This window comes from Microcebus murinus, chromosome 3 (genome assembly GCF_040939455.1).
Source record: "Microcebus murinus isolate Inina chromosome 3, M.murinus_Inina_mat1.0, whole genome shotgun sequence".
Classification (NCBI taxonomy): Eukaryota; Metazoa; Chordata; class Mammalia; order Primates; family Cheirogaleidae; genus Microcebus; species Microcebus murinus.
Genome location: NC_134106.1, coordinates 85,991,427 through 86,011,085, shown reverse-complemented (window position 1 = coordinate 86,011,085; position 19,659 = coordinate 85,991,427). Strand labels below are relative to the sequence as shown.

The 19,659-nt window shown below is 37.7% G+C and overlaps 1 protein-coding gene across 10 annotated transcripts in view; it reads right to left on the bottom strand.

The window, feature by feature from the left end:
• Positions 1 to 427: 427 nt before the first annotated feature.
• Positions 428 to 19,659, bottom strand: part of LIMS1 (LIM zinc finger domain containing 1) — a 134,912-nt gene continuing 115,680 nt past the window's right edge. For 7 of the 10 annotated variants that reach the window (XM_076001079.1, XM_076001080.1, XM_076001077.1 and 4 more), the window contains exons 2-11: positions 17,924 to 18,083; positions 13,640 to 13,706; positions 12,344 to 12,464; positions 11,785 to 11,934; positions 9,759 to 9,909; positions 9,228 to 9,320; positions 7,893 to 7,941; positions 5,572 to 5,647; positions 5,199 to 5,390; positions 428 to 3,105 (exon numbers count right to left, since the gene is read on the bottom strand). In XM_076001079.1, coding sequence (XP_075857194.1) covers positions 5,243 to 5,390; positions 5,572 to 5,647; positions 7,893 to 7,941; positions 9,228 to 9,320; positions 9,759 to 9,909; positions 11,785 to 11,934; positions 12,344 to 12,464; positions 13,640 to 13,706; positions 17,924 to 18,083 — 1,015 coding nt within the window. In that variant the 3' untranslated portion in view covers positions 428 to 3,105; positions 5,199 to 5,242. Of the gene's footprint in view, positions 3,106 to 5,197; positions 5,391 to 5,571; positions 5,648 to 7,892; positions 7,942 to 9,227; positions 9,321 to 9,758; positions 9,910 to 11,784; positions 11,935 to 12,343; positions 12,465 to 13,639; positions 13,707 to 17,923; positions 18,084 to 19,659 lie in introns of those variants that run through there. The other 3 variants (XM_012737625.3, XM_012737623.3, XM_020286294.2) reach the window with 2 other exon arrangements.

Below are 19,659 nucleotides of genomic sequence, written 5' to 3'. Positions count from 1 at the left end.
AATGGAGAAAACAGGAAAGGAAGAGGGTCTGGGATGCCCACCTGCTAGCCTGCTTCCCTGGAGGAACAACTTGATCATCTAGCAAAATCCAGCACCTTAGGGAGCTTTCCCTCCCCTCCCTGGGATCCTGCCACTGTGATCTCACACACCCTGTGCTCAACCCACCACAACAGCTCCCAAATGGAGGCATAATTACCTGTCTTACCTCCCCAGGGGAGAAAGCGGAGTGCAAGACTCAAATCAGACAGAGCCCCCAGGAATCTACATTTAAGGCAGGTGGAGAGCCAGGGGAGGACCAAGCACTGGAAGAGGAACAGCCTGGCAGCGCCTTCCCAACACACTGCACACAGTGACTCATGAACACCTGAATTTTCATGTATACATGTTTTTCATGTTTATGCCATTCAAATTAAACAACACGCAGAGGTTATTGTTAATAGCTATAAACATTTATTAAGCACCAAGAGTATACTGCAATGGTTGCTATATAAAAACATAATCACTGATATAGTATCCCTGCCATTGAGCTTACAATCTAAAATGAAACACAAGAAAAATGCTATAAGCCTATCTCAAAATTTCCTTAACTTAGAAATGACTATCTTAGCAAATGGAGGAGGCAACATGACCTATTATTTAGGTATAGTGTTAAGGCTTTGGATATGATCCAAAGAATGTTTTACTTGCACTCATTTTTCCCAATTATATTAGGCTTGCTAAGAGTACTTAGAAATTTGGTAAGAACAATGACTTATTTCAAATTGCCTTATAGGACTTTAAAACTCAGAAATGCTTATGACCTGAGTTTTTCTGCAGCCAGGGCAAGCCTCCTGAAAAATATTATGAACCAGATAAAGTTTGTCTTCTATTCAACTTACAACTTTTCAACTTCTTCCTCTTTTCCCACATGTGAGGGCTCCAATGATACCCCTTATAAGGAAGAAATTACTAGTAAACTATCCTAAAGTTTTAGAGGCTTAACAAGTAGAACTTCCAGAAAATATTAATTCATATTTTAAGAGAAGACTGAGCAAAGACAGCAGGGGACCTCTGGCAACAGGAAGTGCCTGGCTATGTATGAAATGTGAATGCAAGCAGTCAAGTTCAGGCCATGCATCTGCACAGTGATGATGAAATATGCAAATGCTTGCTTTTCTGATCTGTATATCTGGTGTAGGGGTATACAAGAACTTAGCATCAAGACTCTATTGCAAACCCTGTCCTATTTTGCTTATATTTATAGTATAATATTTAATAAATACTTCCGTGGTTTTCATTGCTGGTCATATATTAGCTGATAAAGGCACACTGAAGGGATTTTGATTCTTCTGTCAAATGCAAAAATTATTTTGAACTACTGAACACATACAAACTATATATTGATTATTTTCAACATTTATGATAATTCTTTTAACTCTAAAAAATATTGATTATAAGTTATCTAAAAACAGAAATAGAATTTATTCCATAGAGTACAAGCACAAAAATTTTAAAAATGCATGCATACAAATATTTTAATGGCAGAGTGGTAGAATCCTGAGATTTATTTTATGGCAAAACTATTTCAGCAATTTTTGTAAAAACCAATAATTTTTCCCCTAAAAGTCTATCTTGGCAAATTTCTTTTTAAATAACAGTGGCGACATTTTAAAAATGTTCAGAAAGGTTGCTTTGCATAACCAATTTATCCAGAAAGAATGGTCCAGAAATTTCAGGATAAAACTTTCTAAAAATAATTCACTAATTTTAACCTAAAAGTGACACTAAAACACCCCTCTTCCAAATTAAAGGTGAAATTTTATACCTCATACTCACAATAAATAAAATCTGTGAGATTTGAAATGGAAAACCTGAAACACTCATCAATATTATTCTCTTCTATTAAGATGACAGGAATTAATTTTAATAGGTCACCTCAGAAAAAGGAGAAAAAAATTTTTAAAAATTTAATTACAATTGTGGTAAATGAATTTGGGTTTACCAATCTCAGTCCATGCACTTATTTTTGGTTGGTATTGTATGAAATGGCTAGAATTCCTGATTAAATATGTGTTTTTCTAAAGCAAGGCAAGTTTGATTACATATAAAGCATAGACATTAGATGGTTATAAAGGCAATATGACCAAAATATATATTTACTTTTTTGAAGTGATACATTCCAAGCTACATACAATTTAATTTCATGTCCTATTCTAAGACTGCACAGTTGACATTAAGCTTAGAGGCATAATTGCTGTAATACATTAAAAAATACTTCATTTTTTTCAATATTGTAAAGTATACTGTATTTCCAAATAACTGGTATAAATTTTTTGCACAAAATTTTGAGACATACTATTAGCTAGCTATAACTACTGTGTTAAGTAATCACATGAAGGAAGAATTCACAAGGAGAACAAAATACAAAACTAAGCATAGTAATTATTGCATTTAGAAAAAAACAATCAAGTAGTTCTGATACACTTGTTCCTTGTCTTAGTAATGTGTATATTCATTCATTTTACAACTACTAGGTTTGACAAACATACTAAGATTGTATAACATTTGTTTTTCTTGGTTGGTTATTGTTCTTTTCTATATCTTCCCCTAACAGCAGTCAGAGGTAATTTTCTTTTGAATACAAAGTAAATTAATGTTAGTATACTGTTTTTTAGCTGAGTCATATAAAAGCTGACTCCTTTGATTTTAAAAAGTTATATTTAATTTTGGAGGCCTTAATTAAGATTTAACATTTGACCATGTATTTTTTTGCTATATAGTCTATATGTCAACAAATTGATAAGGGTTAATTAATAAAGGCAAATCTTGATTTCATGTGTTTTAAACATGATTATACAATTTTTTTAATGAGAAAAAGGAGATGAAGAAAACCATTTCTGTAGACATGTAAGTCTTCTTTGCTCAACTGCTTTGAGACAAAGTTTTTATAAATAAGGGTAGATCAAATCAAACTCTTATCTTTGTATAGAAGAGAAAAAATATAAAGGAAGTTATTTCCTTCCTAAGGTCTCAGCTAATTTCTTAAGTCTTTTCTTCAGCTCCAATGGAAATTTCTCATAGCACTTCTTACAAACTGGCTTCATGTCAAACTCCACAAATTTATTCCTAAAGATAATAATTATAAAAAAAGAGAAATTAGTGGAAATGTATTCAATATACATATAAATAATGTGAAATAATTTTATTGAACTACATGAAGACAGTCTATAACATCTATATTCACATTAGTAAAGAATTATAATTCTAATCTCAAATCTTATTTGTGGTAAATGTAAATTATTCACAGTATTGTTTGAAAAAAATTGTCCTTATAAATTGGTCCTATACATCTATCTGTGTAACAAAGACTGCATATTACATTTTACTCAATGCTAAGTTAACATAAAATCTAATAATAAAATTTAGGTTAGTAAAGTCAATCACGTTTTAAAGTATCATGAGAATAACTTAAAGAATACATTTATTTAAAGCAAAGAATCATACTTTTGTAATATGAATGATCTCTTTATTAGAGGTAAAGTGATCTTACTTAGTATTTTAAATTAAGTAGCTAAGAGGTTTCATCTTTCCTGGTATAAAATTGTTTTCCTCTTATCTACAACAACAACAAAAAAATCACCTTAAATCATTTTAATATTATCTAAAGTCATAATGAGTTATTTTGGTTGTCTGACAGAAAGGGTGGTAAGGGAGATATAAGAAAGTTTTTAATCACTCTTAAAAAACACAAATGTAACTAGATTATTCATCCTGGTTATATCGTAAATAGTAGCTGTTTGGAGAACTCAATTATTCTTTTTAAAAGCAAGAGCAATACGTATTATCAATTTGTTTATAAAACAGTCCTAGAGAAGACAACTTCTTAGATAGTCTCCTGACCAATGGTAATGCATTTTCAATATTACAGTAGCTTATTACTGTTGGAATCCAGGGTCTTTAATTTTGAATTAATACACAACTTTATAACTTATCTGTGAAATGATATTTAGGAAGCATTTGTGGACCAAGTCTAGTGGTACATTGTCATCTATGACAAAAATTATAAAATTTGCTGTTATAATTTTTAATGTAGTTTTCAAATATATTAAATTAGACTATTTGTTCTTTAAAATGATCTTGAAGCAATGTTAATAACAAAGTTAATTTCTACCTACATAGATAAAATGAAAAATCTTCTATTTTAACACACCACACTGGGAATTATTTCATAGCTGTTTTTCACAGAGACCCTTATGCTCACAATAATTCAAATAGTACATTTCAAATGGCAGACCAAATGCTTCAAGGGGGCACTTTGATTTAAATAACACAGTTGTGTTAATTTCTCCCAAGGTCTACTTAGAACAAAAGCTATTAAAACTGCCTTTTTGTTGATGAAAGAAAAAATTTACTCCTGCTTTCAGAGAGACTACTTAGCAAGCCTTCATTATTTTCATTTTATGTTTGCATTTTAATTCCTCTTTATGAAATTTTTAGAGCTCTAAACACAATGGTAATCATGGGGGAAAATGAAACAATCATGCCAGTAATTCAATACAGTTTGGAAGATTGAAATACTTCCCTTGAAAATGAGGAATAATAGAGTTTGAAGAAATCAAGGTAATGAATTCCTAAATAGTAGCATATGGACATTATATGAAAGCATATAAAAACATTAGAGAGAAGATATCTTATGTAAATTAGATGGACTTTGCTTAGATATGAAACATGCCAAAAGAATTTAATACAGAATTTAGAACACATGCATTTTTAAAAATATCAACCAACACTTAGAATTTATCAATTAAATGATTTTAGGCAAAAAAAACCCCAAAGACCAGGATTTTAACAGTTGTAATTATCAGATAAAAATACTTTAAAACTTTTCCTAGTATCTATTAAGAGATTGGCATTCTTCCCCTTGAATCCATTACAAAAAAAAGATATCTATACAATATTGTGATTTTTAAAAAAGGTGATTGAGTCTACAGATTAAGTGAAATACGTGAGCACAAGCTGGTATTAAGTATGTAACTTATTCATTCAATCTTTATAATTTTAATAACTATGCAAAAGGACCAACTCTACACAGGACAAATAAATGCTTGTGTTTCAATCTCTGACACCTACAAATACATGCCAAAAAGGGGCCAGGGTTGGGGTGGTGGGGAGAAAGCAAAAGACAGAAACAGAACAAAAACATACTCCAAAGGACTAACCAAAGAAGAAAGTAGTGAAAATGATCACAGAAGGGTAGAAAAGTTTACAAACAGACTGGCTTTTTCTTTTTCTGCTTGTCCTTATCCTTTGCTTCTCTCTCCCGTTTGGCAAGTCGCCTCTTAAATTCTTCTGGCATTTTCTCATAACAGTGTTTGCAGACTGGCTTTAGATCAATTTCAACAAACTTATCCCTTTGAATAGGACAAAGAAGGAATAGAAGAAAGAATAGGGAACAATTAAAGGAAGAAACTTTACTTGCAGAAGGCCTGAAGAGAAAGAAGAAATAAGGAATCAAATAATTCTCTTTCTTTAAATTCTACACCCCAAAGTTTTCAGTCTTAGGATTCACACTGGACTAAACCAAAGACTTACTTGAGTGTTAACTTAGTGTTGCAGGTAGAACAGGCAAAGCAATTCACGCACCAGGCCTTATTCAGAGCAGAGACCACTAGAAAAAGAGGAGAAAGATCTGGTCACACAGAGACAGTGGTATAGGAAGCAAGGCACCTTAAATTTTCCAAATCTAAAACAGAACTAAGGCTCTTTTCATGTCACTTGGAGGAGGTTCTTAAGAACCTCTTTTTTGAGAGGTTCTTTACTTGCAAAAGAATAACATAGCTAAAAAGCTCAGTGCCATTAATTAACGTGTATTGAGTCAATCAATTTTATTAATTTATTAGGACTATTTTTTCACATTATTAAATAAATATGTAAACCAAACACTTATGTCTTCTGTAGCTGTAGGCTTCAATTTAGGGAAGATTATTATTACGTTTTTCAACTTTTATTTATTCAGTTGTCCCTCGGTATCTGTAAGGAATTAGTTCCAGGACTCCCCAACGACAGCAAAATCTCAGATGCTCAAGTCCCTGATATAAAATGCACATAACCTATATACATCTTCTCCTATACCTTAAAACATCTCTAGATTACTTATAATACCCAATACAATGGAAACAATACATAGTCATCATGATTTGTTGTTTTGTTATTTGTATTATTTTTATTTTTTTTGTTTTGTTTTGTTTTTTTGAGACACAGTCTTCTTTGTTGCCCAGGCTAGAGTGAGTGCCGTGGCATCAGCCTAGCTCACAGCAACCTCAAACTCCTGGGCTCAAGCAATCCTGCTGCCTCAGCCTCCTGAGTAGCTAGGACTACAGGCATGTGCCACCATGCTCGGCTAATTTTTTCTATATATATGTTAGCTGGCCAATTAATTTCTTTCTATTTATAGTAGAGACAGGGTCTCGCTGTTGCTCAGGCTGGTTTCGAACTCCTGACCTCGAGCAATCCACCTGCCTCGGCCTCCCAGAGTGCTAGGGTTACAGGTGTGAGCCACCGCGTTCAGCCTGTTTGTTGTTTTTTATTGGATTTTTTTCCAGAATATTTTCTATCCATGATTGGTTGAATCCACAGATGTGGAATCCTCAGATATAGAGGGCCAATTGTAATTAATTCTTCTCTCTCCTTCAGTAACCTGCGAGGCATACCAATGATACAAACCATGTGTTACACCAACAACTATGCCCGCTCAGCACAGTGGGCAATGCAGTGATGTGCACACAAATTACGTCGCTCGGGCCAGCTTTTCTGGTACAGTGCCTGCTGATCAGCACGCTCTCTGCTGTTTTTGTCCCTACTGCCATTGGCCCAACAAAGAAATATGAACTAGATAAATAATTTATTTAAATCCGGACATTAACTTCTTTGCCTGTAAGAGTCTTTTTTCCAAAGCTGACAGTAAGAAAATAGCCTCCTTTGATAGCTTCTTTTGCCTGGTAACAGTTTCACAGAGGAGGAAGGTGAATTTTATTTTCACTGGCACTAAACATTGTTTTCCTGAACTAATCTTTTTGCAAACTGCACATGAACAGTGTTTCAGAAAGTATTTCCTGAATTAGGTGAAGTCTGCTAAGAACCATGAATCATGCTGACAACAGGATTGTTTAAAACTTTGCCAGGAAGTTTCTGGCAGAATTGTGCTAGTGACTATTAACAAACACAGCTGCTTCCTTTCTGTTCCAGTCAGTCATCACAGCCTAATTACCACAGCACAAGGGTGGTAAGTCCCAGGTATGCTTGCTGATAACTGCCAGGTTTTAGCATGTGCAGATTAACTACCTAACTACCACAGCAGATTAGACTGTTCCCAATAAACATTGCTCTAGCAGGGGTCCGCAAACTTTTTAAACAGGGGGCCAGTTCACTGTCCCTCAGACCGTTGGAGAATACGGCGCACATTCCACACATGCCCACCGAGGGCCCGGGACGAGTCGGCTGCTAAGCAGGACAGGCAGCGGTAGCAAAAACACCCGGCGGGCCGGGCCGGATAAATGTCCTCGGTGGGCCACATGTGGCCCTCGGGCCGTAGTTTGAGGACCCCTAAATCTAGAGCTTCGAGGAACCAGAAATAGAAACAGGTCTTAGGGTCCACCAGGAAGAGTTCCTATAATTGCTAGCATAACAGCACTGTGGCAGCAGCCTAAAGGATTATCATAAACGAGTAACAAATCCAACTCTTAGATATTATATCACTACTATAGATGAATTGGGAAATATGCCAAAGAAAGAAAAAAAGCAACTGATAATAATCCCATTCCAAACAATAGCAATCACCAACTTCTTTCGATTTTCATATTACCTAAGTGTTTTTGTGTCAAAATGGTGCCATATAAAATCCACACAGAACTTACCATCACCTTCTATAACACGGTTGCAGTGGAAACAAACATCACCAAATAGCTGAAAATGAAGATGTGTTGGAATTAAATTTTAGAATACTGAATATTTAATATAATTTCAGTTCTTTATCACTTAAAAACAAGTAACTTGCTATCTAAATCCAGAATTTATTGCCAGTAAAGAAAATTAGTAAAAGCTCATTGACAAGTTTTTACTTCTTGTAATGAAAATAATTTACTTTTCATCATTAAAAAAAAATCTTTCTAGATGATGTTTTGAGCACCCAAATAATTGAGTAATAAAAAATATAGAAAACTGCAAGTCCATATGGGTAAGAAAGATAAATGAAAAAACCTACAGGTGGGGGAGGAAAATAGGCTCTTGCTCCTGCAGAACGCTGAGGACCAACTAGGTGTGGGGTGTGGAGCTGGAGCAGGCAAGAATTATCACAGGGTGTTACATGGCGGCGGGGGGTGGATTTTAACAAGGAAAAGCACATTTACATGGTTATAAAATGCGTGCCCATAAACTGCTTATTATAATACTTGCATGAGAAAGACGGAAATAGTAATTCATAGTGGAAATACGAGCCAGCTCTCTGCCTGTGCCTGGGTGACCACCAGTGTCAGGAAGATTGGTACAGAGCCCTCTAGAAGCAAGGCCCTGAGAGGACACATCACCACCTGCCAGTGCTGTAGCCTAGAGTGTGTCATCTCGTTATCCTGTCTAATCGTGAGAACCAGCAGATGAACCCAAGTACAAAGCAGTCTATTAAGGGGGCAGGGGAATCTGTAGTCTTCAAAAATGTCAAAGTCATCAAAAAATTTTAAAAAGGCTCTGGAAATGTTCCAGATTTAAGCTGGCTAAAGAAACGTGACGATCTTAGACTAGATCTAGTCCAGGAGAGCTATTAAGGATATCATTGGGTCAAATGATAAAATTTAAATAAATGGATTAAAGTATTATATCAGTACTGATAACCACAATTAAATAAAAGAGTCCCATATTCTTAGGAAAGATTTATTGAAGGATGATGATGAACTTATTGGCAAATGCTTCATTAGAAAAACTTTGCATGTGTTTGTATATAAAGATATGTGTATTTATGTAAGTATTTTTATACAGCAAGATCTAATGCATGCAAATGACACAAATGGTGCATCTGAGTAAAAGAGATATAGGTATTCTTTGTATTTTTTATTTTATAACTTTTCTGAGTTTGAATTTATTTCCCAAATAAAAAGTTAAAAATAAATCTCTATAGACCAACATACATTTTCTAAGACATTTCCTTGTAGCTAAAATTTGGATAAGCTTAAATTCACAAAAGTATATGAGTAAAATACCTGATTGTAGTGGGTTTCACAATATGCCAGGCCCTTCCTCTCATAATGGCGATGTCCAAGAAATGGTTTTTCACACTTGGCGCAGACAAAATGCTGGAAAAAATTGCTATCAGTAATTTTTGAATTGCCATATCTTAACCTATCCTCAGAAGAGATACATGAAGGTATGAGGTAGTCATTTCATTTGGCCATAGGTAACTCTATAATACTTTTACAGTCTTAATTCAGGTGTCTGTGAGTCTTTGACAGGTTACTTTAAAACCCAGCACATTCAAACAACACAAAATGAGAAAAGAGATGAACGTCTTAGTAGCATCTGTAAACAGCTGCTGCTGGGTATAGAAGACCACAACACTTCCTGCTTCAAGGAGGATTTAAGAACAGAAGTGCACATCTTCTATCTTACTAAGAGACCACAAAATCAGTGTGTATTCTGTGTTCTTTAACCTTTAGAATTTCCTAATCTTGCTAATATACCTGAACAATGGACATTCAAAAGTATCAGTTATGCCTATGCCATTGACAACTCACCTCCACATGCCACTGCTTGCCCATGGCATTTACTACACGCCCCTCTATGGGCCGTCGGCAAGCGCCACAGATGGGGACCCCCATTTTATCATGGCACGGCAGGCAGTACAGTTCCCCTTTCAGCTCCCGGGCATCAGCTGTCAGCTCCTTCCTGTCCACAAGAAAGACACCCACTGAATACTACTACAGAGAGAGAGAGAGAGAGAGAGAGAGAGAGAGAGAGAGAGAGAGAGAGAGAGAGAGAGAGAATAGGCAACCAATGTGGCTAGCACACTTTTTAGGAGGTTCTAAAAGATAATACTGTGTAAGAAATTACCATCCTTGGTAATTTCTTTTTCCCTCTTTAGAGGTGATCAGAATAACCTGAATTAATAGGCTTGAGCAGGTTTCAGATTCCTGTCCAAACATCAGTATCTTATAATAATGATAAGATACAAGAATAGGTCAGATATATACGACCACCTATCATTTCCCTCTCATATCATCACATTACATTTTAATCTATTTGTCTTCCTTAAAAAGCTACAGAGAATAATCACAGTGCTGAGGGTAGACTCAGTAATACTACCTGCTCTGGTGTGAATGTGTTCCCCAAAGTTCATGTGTTAGAAACTTCATCCCCAATGCACAGATGTTGGGAGGTGGGACCTTTAAGAGGTGATTAGGTCATGTGGGCTCTGCTCTCATAAATGGATTCATGCCATTTTTGAGGGAGTGTGTTCCTTATAAAAGTATGAGTTCAGCCCCATACCCTCCCTCTCTCTTTTTCTCGTCCACGTGATACCTTCTGCCATGTTATGATATAGCAAGAAGGCCCTCACCAGATGCTGGCCCCTCAACATTAGACTTCCCAGCCTCTAGAATCATGAGCCAAATAAATTTCTGTCCATTATAAATTACCCAGTCTGTGGTATTCTATTATAGAAGTGCAAAACAGACTAAGACACTACCTTTCCAAACTAACCGAGAAGTCTGGAGACTAGTTCCATTTATTAACAATTATGTAAATTGTCACAAGCTTTAAGAACAATTATAGGTTAATAGAAAAAAAACAAGGAAATGCCCACAATTTTCCTTCTCCAAATGCTCAAAATAGCTATTATTTTCAGTATCCTGTGTCAATAAAATTTGGCCAGAGAAGGCCCCAATTAGCCAAATGGACTTGTTTGAATTTCATCTGTTTTAAGTAATTCTCAATGAGAGATGCTAATAAAAAATGGACAGAGAAATATCCTACAAGAGAAAGGACAGGCAAGAAAACTAGGTAAGGCATAAACTGATAATTCAATCACAAAAGGTGAGGTGGCTGCACTTATACCACAAAACTGTTTTCTTAATCTTTAATCTACTGTTTCTCCTCCTTCCTTCTGTAATTTAGCATGTAAGCTCATACTGACTACAGTAAAGAATCTTTTTTTCACTAAATTTTTATACTAGATAGCAAATTCTGAAAATTCATGGCCTAACTTTTTGAAGATAAAAAATTAAATATATACCCTTTAGATGTGTAATAAATCAAGCAAAATTAAATAAATATAATTTAATATATTTTAATATAACACTATTATAACTATAAAAGTTATATATGTACAGAGGTGAGACTTTTTTTTAGTCTTTAGATTCTGTATTGGAAAAACAGTGAAGAAAAACACACTTTTGGAGATAACTGGGTGTATTTTAATATGGACTGATATATCTTACATTACAAAATTACTGGTAATTTTTTTTAGGTATAAGAGTACTATAGTTTTATAGGAAAATGTCCTTATTCTTAGGTGCATACTGAGACTCATGTCTACAGCTTGCTTTCGAACTGTTCAGTGAAAAATGTGTGGCAAAACATTAACTGGTAAAACGAAATGAAAGGTATTCATCGTATCATTCTCTTGGCCCTTCTACAGGTTTAAAATTTTCTAGACTAAAAGTTGGAGAAATACAATTTGTTTGCTGTAGTAACAGAAATATAGATAAAAGTAATTTTTTATTTCCATTGCTTGTGCAATAAAAAAGAAATGGATCCCAATACCCGCAGTTGGCGCAGTTGAAGTGGTCTGGATGGTAAGGGTCATTCTTGAAGATCAGGGGTTGCTCGTCGATGATGGCGTGGCATTTCTGGCAGATGTACTTCCCCAGGCCTCTGGCTTTCTCACGATTATGACAAGGGCGACACAGGTGTCTAGATAGAACCAAAACTTAAATTAAAAATCTTAGTTTTTTTTTTTCTAATAATTAGAAACAAATATACTTCCCATACCTCTGAAAAAAAATTAAGGAAACCATTTCTTTAAAAAATCACTCCTGTGCTTTAAAGCAGAATCAGGCTACATGAAAAATGTGTTCCAACTCCCAATATCTGATTTTTGAGAACATCCATCTATGTATGCCTCCCCTGTTGGTGGCTCAGCCGTGCATGGAGCAGTCATGCCCTGTGCACAGAAACGCCAGGGCCCTGTCCCAGCATGCATCACAGAGCCAATGCGCTGCAGTGTCCCAGAGCACTGTCTGACATCCCACAGGGAACACACACGCAACCTTGTAAGAGTCACGTTGTCCGCCCACGTCCAACAAGGATAGAAAACTCCTACCTCCCAGCATTCTTGACAAACCCAATATCAGCCAGCACTTCCTGGCAGAGGTCACAGCGGAAGCACTCAGGATGCCAACTGTTATTCATGGCTTTGATAACTCGGCCAATGATGAATTCACCTGTGGGAAAGTAACACACACAGGATGTCACTTGTAACATCCTAAGTAATAAGTGTGGCACCTTATTTGTTAAAAGAAAAAAATAAGTGAGGAAAAAAATAAATGTGTTTAGCCCTTTCCCCATAAAAAGGGACTTTTTATTTATTTATGTGTCTACCAGAGTAAGTACCACATTAGGAAAAAAAAATGATTTTTATTTCATCTGAGTTCTTGTTTTTGATTCAATAGCCATATTTTGGGGCTGTTTTATGACATCTCTGAACAAGCTTTCCTTTGCCAAACAATGTACTGGGCTCTCTTGAATGCCTTTTGGTTATTTCTGGTCGATGCTGAAACAGAAATCTACAGCATATTTTCTTATAATCCATATTTAATTTCTTTTTCCACTAAACCTTTAGAACATTCTACTCAGTTTCTTCGATCTCTAGAAGCCTAATAGAGGTATTAGCGACCAGTGCAGTGGCTAAAATGCAAGCAAGTCAAGCACTTCTGTATCATCAAAGCAATCCCTAAGCATCTGTAAGCATCTTAAGCACCTCACTGATATCTCCCCAGTCTCTTCCCTGGCAAATCCAAAAGCTAGATAAAGATTGCGTTAACAAAAGAACACTCCAAAAGACCAACTAATAGGAGTCCTATTTCCTTAAATACCTTGATCTATACCCCAGATGTCCTTAAAAATCAACTCTCTTGGCAGGTGTTGTGGCTCATGCCTATAATTTTAGCACTCTGGGAGGTAGAGGCAGGAGGATGGCTTGAGATCAGGAGTTCAAGATCAGCCTGGGCAACAGCAAGACCCCGTCTCTAATAAAAATAGAAAAAAAATAGCCGGGTGTGGGGACACTGGCCTGTAGGCCCAGCTACTTGGGAGGCTGAGGCAGGAGGATTGCCTGAACCCAGGTCACAGTGAGCTAGGATGACTCCACTGCAACAGAGGAGTCTTAAAAATAAAAAAATCAACTCTCTTAAAAATAAAAAAATCAACTCTCTCCAGGTTTGGATACTCTTCCAGATTGTTACATATTAACAATAAAGAAGGCTGATAAAGTACCTAACAATTATTTAATAAAATGAGCACCAAAAACTATTTTTACCATTGATATCTTTAATAATGTTAAGTGACCAAAGTGATTTTGAAACTTACTTTTTACTTTACATTCAGCAGTGAAACTTACCACACTGGTGACAGCAAGGAGCAAAGAGCATCTGAAAATCATGTTCACAGTATTTTCTTCCTTCAAACTGAAAGAGAAAGTACTGTTAACTTACAAATATGAAACAAGCACAGGAGGAATATAATTATTCAGTGGAGACATACATGAAAGAAAAAGATGTTCTGAACTAAGAGTTCTACCCTAAGAATTTATAATTCTACAAGGATTTTTAAAAGCAGGTATCCTTTGGTACCTTTCATACACCTACATGTTGGTACACGAAAGATATCTTGAGTTGAGACTAGGATGAGTATTATACCTCAGAGACTGGTGACCTGAACTGGACTCCATGCTTAACTGTTTCCGGCTCACCTAATCTACCTTTAAGAAGCTGATGACAGGCCAGGCGAGGTGACTCATGCCTATAATCCTAGCATTCTGGGAGGCTGAGACAAGAGGATTGCTTGAGGTCAGGAGTTCTGGACCAGCCTGAGCAAAAGCAAGACCATGTCTCTACTAAAAATAGAAAAAGTAGCCAGGTGTGGAGGTGCATGCCTGTAGTCCCAGCTACTTGGGAGGCTGAGGAAGGAGGATCATTTGAGTCTAGGAGTTTGAGGTTGCTGTGAGCTAGGCTGATGCCATGGCACTCTAGCCTGGGCAACAGAGCGAGATTCTGTCTCCAACAAAAAAAAACCACATGCCTTTCTTTCGTTCACCTCCACTGTATGCAGGCATGATAAAGCTCAGACAATATTTGTGTGATGAACAATAGGAAATAAGTAAAGAGTATGAAGATTTTGAAGTATAGCCTACAAATGTTTAAGTTAGAAAAAAAAATCTAACTTAGTTCCTAGTTAGGACATTAGCATTTTATCTTGTAGTCTATACCATCTAAACATTGTACATATATTATTGTATTTATTAAATACCTATTATGCATCAGATACTAAATGGGTGCTAGAGATACCCAATGAATCTGGACAGTCCTTGCACCAGAGGTATTCAAAGTTAGATGGGAAGACAAACATATAAATAAATATCTATAATAAAGTATGGTCAATGTTCTCCATGCTAGAGATATAAACAAAGTGCTGTATGGTCTCAAAGATAAAGGAAATGAAACAGACAAGATTAGGCTGAAAACACCATTAATGATGTCCTGTAATAAGAAACACCTTAGGCAAAACTACTATTCCCTACTAATGACAGATACTGCAGAGCACAGGAATCAATAATTCTACCTTATATTTTTCAGTGGCAATGGATGACCATCTTAATGACAGACTTTAGGTTCACTTTTTAAACCACATAATCAAATTCACCTTGAGTAAGGAGCCAATAAGGATAATAATCCTGGTTGCTAGTATATCACTCTTAGGAGGAACTGCAGCCAAGCCAGAAATTCCAGTGCTCCCATCTCCAGACATACCTTTTAGTGAGTGGTTAAGAAAAAAGGGTCTCATTCTAGACTTGCCTCTGTGGCCAGACGGGAGAATGTCCTGATTAAGCCAAACTATCAGGAAGGTCCTCAGTAAAAGTGAATCACATTTTCAAGGGGAAGCGAGTGCACAAGACCCACCTATAAGTCTTCACAGCTAGTCTTCTAGAGAAAAGAAAGATTAGACTAGAAATCAGAGGATGATGTTTTAATAATGACACAAAAGCAATAACAAAAGTATAGGGTGGGAAAGATGCATTTGTTATTAGACAAAGAATGAAACACATAAGTTATGTCTCAAATGGAAACCAGGTCAGTTTTTGATCTTCCTTTTCTGGAAAACAATTTATTGCTGGACATAACTCAAAATGCAGATTATCTGTTAGAAGCCCTGGAAAGCTTTTTCTCTAACATCATTCGACCAAAAGGAAAGCTCTTGTTCTCCACATGCAGGTTTACAGATCTCCAGCCTGGAAAGGGGGTTTAAACAATAAACACTGCAGCTAAAATAGAACTCTTAAGAGAGCCCAAGCTGAGCAGCGGCCCATTAATAGCCTAGTTCTGGGTATTCATAACATCTTTTCGAATAACGCCAGACAGAACAGGGACTTATTATTTATAGTCCAGTGTGAGGTGGGCGAGAAGACAGGATGAGTCATGCTTTATTCTCTCTGCCCGAGGCTGTTACTGAGCCTCTCCCTCTGACTCAGCACCAGTGGCCTTGCAGCTGACAGGCCCAGCACCAGGAGCTTAGGAAGCAGCAGTGCTGGTTAATAAAGGTAGTTTGACAATAGTATTCATTCCCTGTAGCAGGCAAAAGAACAATACCCCGAGGGCTGGAGCTCCAGTGTTCCCAGAGGGAGCAGCAGGCCCAAGAAGTAAGGGAAATGCTCGGGAAAACAGGGCCTGTCTTTCTCTCCGAGTCCTTCTCTATTGCTCCTCTGGACTCTCTCCTGAGGCCTTTGCCAAAATCACCCACTTTAATCAAAATATCTTACGTTTAAAAAGAATATGTAAGGGAAAGAATATTGTATCAGATATTAGGAGACCAATTAGGTTCTAATCCCTTTTGTGCTTCACATCTGCTGTGTTATCAAAGACAATTCAACCCCTCTGGGCCATAGGAGGAAAAGAGGGAGGGCTAGAGAAGGGATTTATACAGTATGAAGACTAATGTTCCCCCTCGAGCCAGATTTCTAGGATTTCCTTCACTGTTCCCGGCACACTGCCACTGCAGCCAAGTTAGAGATTTGAGGGCCCTTTGTCAGGACTCTACAGAAGTAGGTCCTTAGATCCCTTTACCTGAATTGAGTAATGCCACTACCACCAGCAGCAAAGTCCCCTTCTCTTTTTGCTAATGCAGAGCCCAGAGCTTTTCTTTTTCTCTTCCTTACCAAGACCAGCTACTACAGCCTCAGCAGGGTCTCTAGGCCTGATGCCCCCCATGCACACCGCCCAGAGCTCCTCTCCCACCCTCTTCTCTCCTGCTCCTGTCCCATCCCCAGAGCCATCACAATGGTCACTTGCCCATCCCATTCCCAGAGCCATCATCCTTGGTGAAAAAAGAGATTCCCACTGACCAGGGAAAGAGCTGGGAAGAACTGGAAGAGAAAACAAAGTTCTCTTCCTACTGCTGAGGTTTTTGTTGTAAGAAATTTGTGTTTCTGCGATACAGTAGGAGCTCAAACAAATGTGTGTTAGTGACTACAACAGCATTTCTAACCCACCTCCTAAAGCTGCTTCCCAGAGTCACATGACAACTTTCATGCTAGTTGTGTATTTTGTGTCCCCATGATGGGGTAATCGCTTTTCTGCAGGCTGGCCTGGGAACCTCACTCCCCTGAGCATTGTTTCTATGGAAAAATGCTGCCTGAGTGGCAAACAATTGACTTACTAACGACCTTTGTAAACTATCTTTCCTTCCTCAGTCGGCTTATAGAATAGAGACATTTAAAAGAGCAGCCATTTCTGGCTATAAAATAATTCCACATACATATATTATCATATAGAGACAGATGCACATATATACAACAAATATGTAAGGAAGTAGGTGGTAAAAGTAAATCACCTAATTGATCTCTCTGACACACACAGACATCTGACAAAGCTCGCCTTCATTTACAGATTGGGGTCAGCCTCCCTAGACCATCCCCTAAAATACATGTTTACTGTGGGAAAGGGGTTTTCAGTAATGATAATACTGAATATACTACAAAGCAAGGGTAGACTGTTAACACTCAAGATCAAGAAAAACAAATATCTGGAAAAAAAACACAGACATATAGAAGACCTAGATATAGACAGTATAGTTCCCCAAAATACTCATGTCCAAACAAGATCTTTAAGAAAATAAATGCATGGGACTGCCTCTCCTCATGGCTAGGAAGTCATGGAGCAAGTGACACACCACACACTGTCCTTTAGAGAGGATGTCCAGTGGTCCTCTGAGCAGGTGGAAAGACATAGAGGCAGGAATGAGCAAGGTATATGCAGAGGCAAGCAAGTGGGGACCTGAGTGGAGAGGCCAGAAAAACTGGGGCTGAAGACTTTGAAAGGATTTTGAGTGCTGAGCTGAAATGCTTAGGTCTGAAAAGCAGAGTCATGGGGTAATGTGGCCTCTGAAATAGGAAAACGAACTGAACAATTTAAATGGTGGGGTCTGTAAGGGCAGCCCATCTAAGCCGCCGCCCCATGTTCCACACATCCGCCATCTCTGACCTGGCAGCTACCAAATACCTGGCATGTACCTGGCACTTCAATATAATCTTTGATAATGAAATTGAAAGCGAAGGAGGCGGCCTTGGAAAAGAAGGGAGGGAGGAGAGGCAGGGAATGGTGCCTCTTTGCTTCTGTCCAGATTGACTTACCTCATAGAAGAGTCCTTCTGGGAACTGCTGGAAGCACTGGGCGCACACGAAGCACTGCTCGTGGTACAGCTCTCCATTACTGTTCACGATCTTCTCAGCAGGTGCAAAGCCTCCTTTGCAGCGCTCACAAGTGGCGCTGGCCAGGGCATTGGCCATGTTGCTGCAACACACAAAGGACACCAAATCACAGACTGTCAACCTTTTCTTAGATTTAAGACCAAACAGCATGAAAAGCCGATGAGCAAATTCTATCTGATCACAAAAATCATATTTTATCTATTAAGTTCAATTTCTTGCCTGTTCCTCAAGTACTCTAGCTGTTCCAATCTCTTTACCCTAGCATCTTAGGTTCTGTAAGGACCTCCTGCTTTGATCCTGTTTGTCTAACACTTTTGGTATTATTCTTGTTAAATATACTATGAGTGAGTGCCTACTAGGTGTTAGGCACTAGGGACCTCTGAGATGAAAGTCATGAGTTGATAAATAGCTCAATTAAAATATCCACAAGTTAGCCGAGCAGAGCTGCCCCTGTTATCCCAGCTACTCCCAGCTACAAGGGAGGCCTAAGCTGGGGGATCATTTGAGGCTAGCAGTTTGATTTAATGTGAGCCTGTGAATAGCCTGTGCAACGCAGTGAGACCCCGTCTCTAAAAAAATAAACAAAAAATCCACAAGTCAACATCTCAAAGCCAGTTTCTTTCTTTTCTGAGAAGAGACTCTAAAAACTGCATGTCGCCATCAAATTGGTACTGAAAAAAAAAAAAAAACTGCATGTCAACTGAATGCCATGTCATAACTCAGACACAGGTTATCCCCTTCAAAGCAACTGTTGAAGTCCTTCTTAAAAGCAGCCAAGATGTCCCAGTCCTATTAACTAATTTGCAAGATAAATACTGAATATTAATATTTTAAAATATATCTTAAAAGCACTAATTTTACATCGTAAATATCGTAAAATGCCATACAAATGGCAACACAGGTTCACAGAAGTGGAATGATTAGCCCAACATCACAAAGCTAGTTAGTTAAAGGCAGACATAGGACTAGAATCCATGTCCTACACCCCATAAAATCACACTATCAATCAAAACTGGTCACAACACTAATTTCAGACACTTGAGGGTACATGACAGGGACACAGCATGTTTTGCAGGTCAGGAGAGTGAAGCCAAGCAGCCAAGTATCTCCCGCTGAGCCCAATGGTTTGGGTAATTCTCTCACCAGTGAACCCACAGTACCTAAAGCGCACAGAAAGCATTCAACAAATTACCCCAAGCTCTCTCTAACCACTGTACAGCATGGAAGAAGAAAAGCAACATGGCTTTGACAAGCATATAATGAGATGATTATTTCACATAAAGATCTGTTCTGTTTCTCAAAGTCCTAGAAATAGAGAAGGTCCCCTATGCAGAGCAGTCACCAGCCAAGCAGTCCTTCGCAATGTGGCAAGTTTATTTTCAGACGCCCATTTAGAGAACAGGCCCTACCAGCATGTCTGGTCCTCTGTGCAGTGTCTGACCTCCCAGATGTTTAATCAATCCACCTCGTCAGGTTACTACCAATGTTCTCCTGAATCTTCACAACCACTCCATGAGGCAGACAGGTGGACAGTCTCCACTTTACACATAGATAACCAACTGTCGTGCCCCATCAGTTTCCAAGTTTCACTGTTTCCTCAGCAAAAGTTGTCACACTTACCCCACTTCCACCCAACCCAATAGCAGACAACTGTGTGC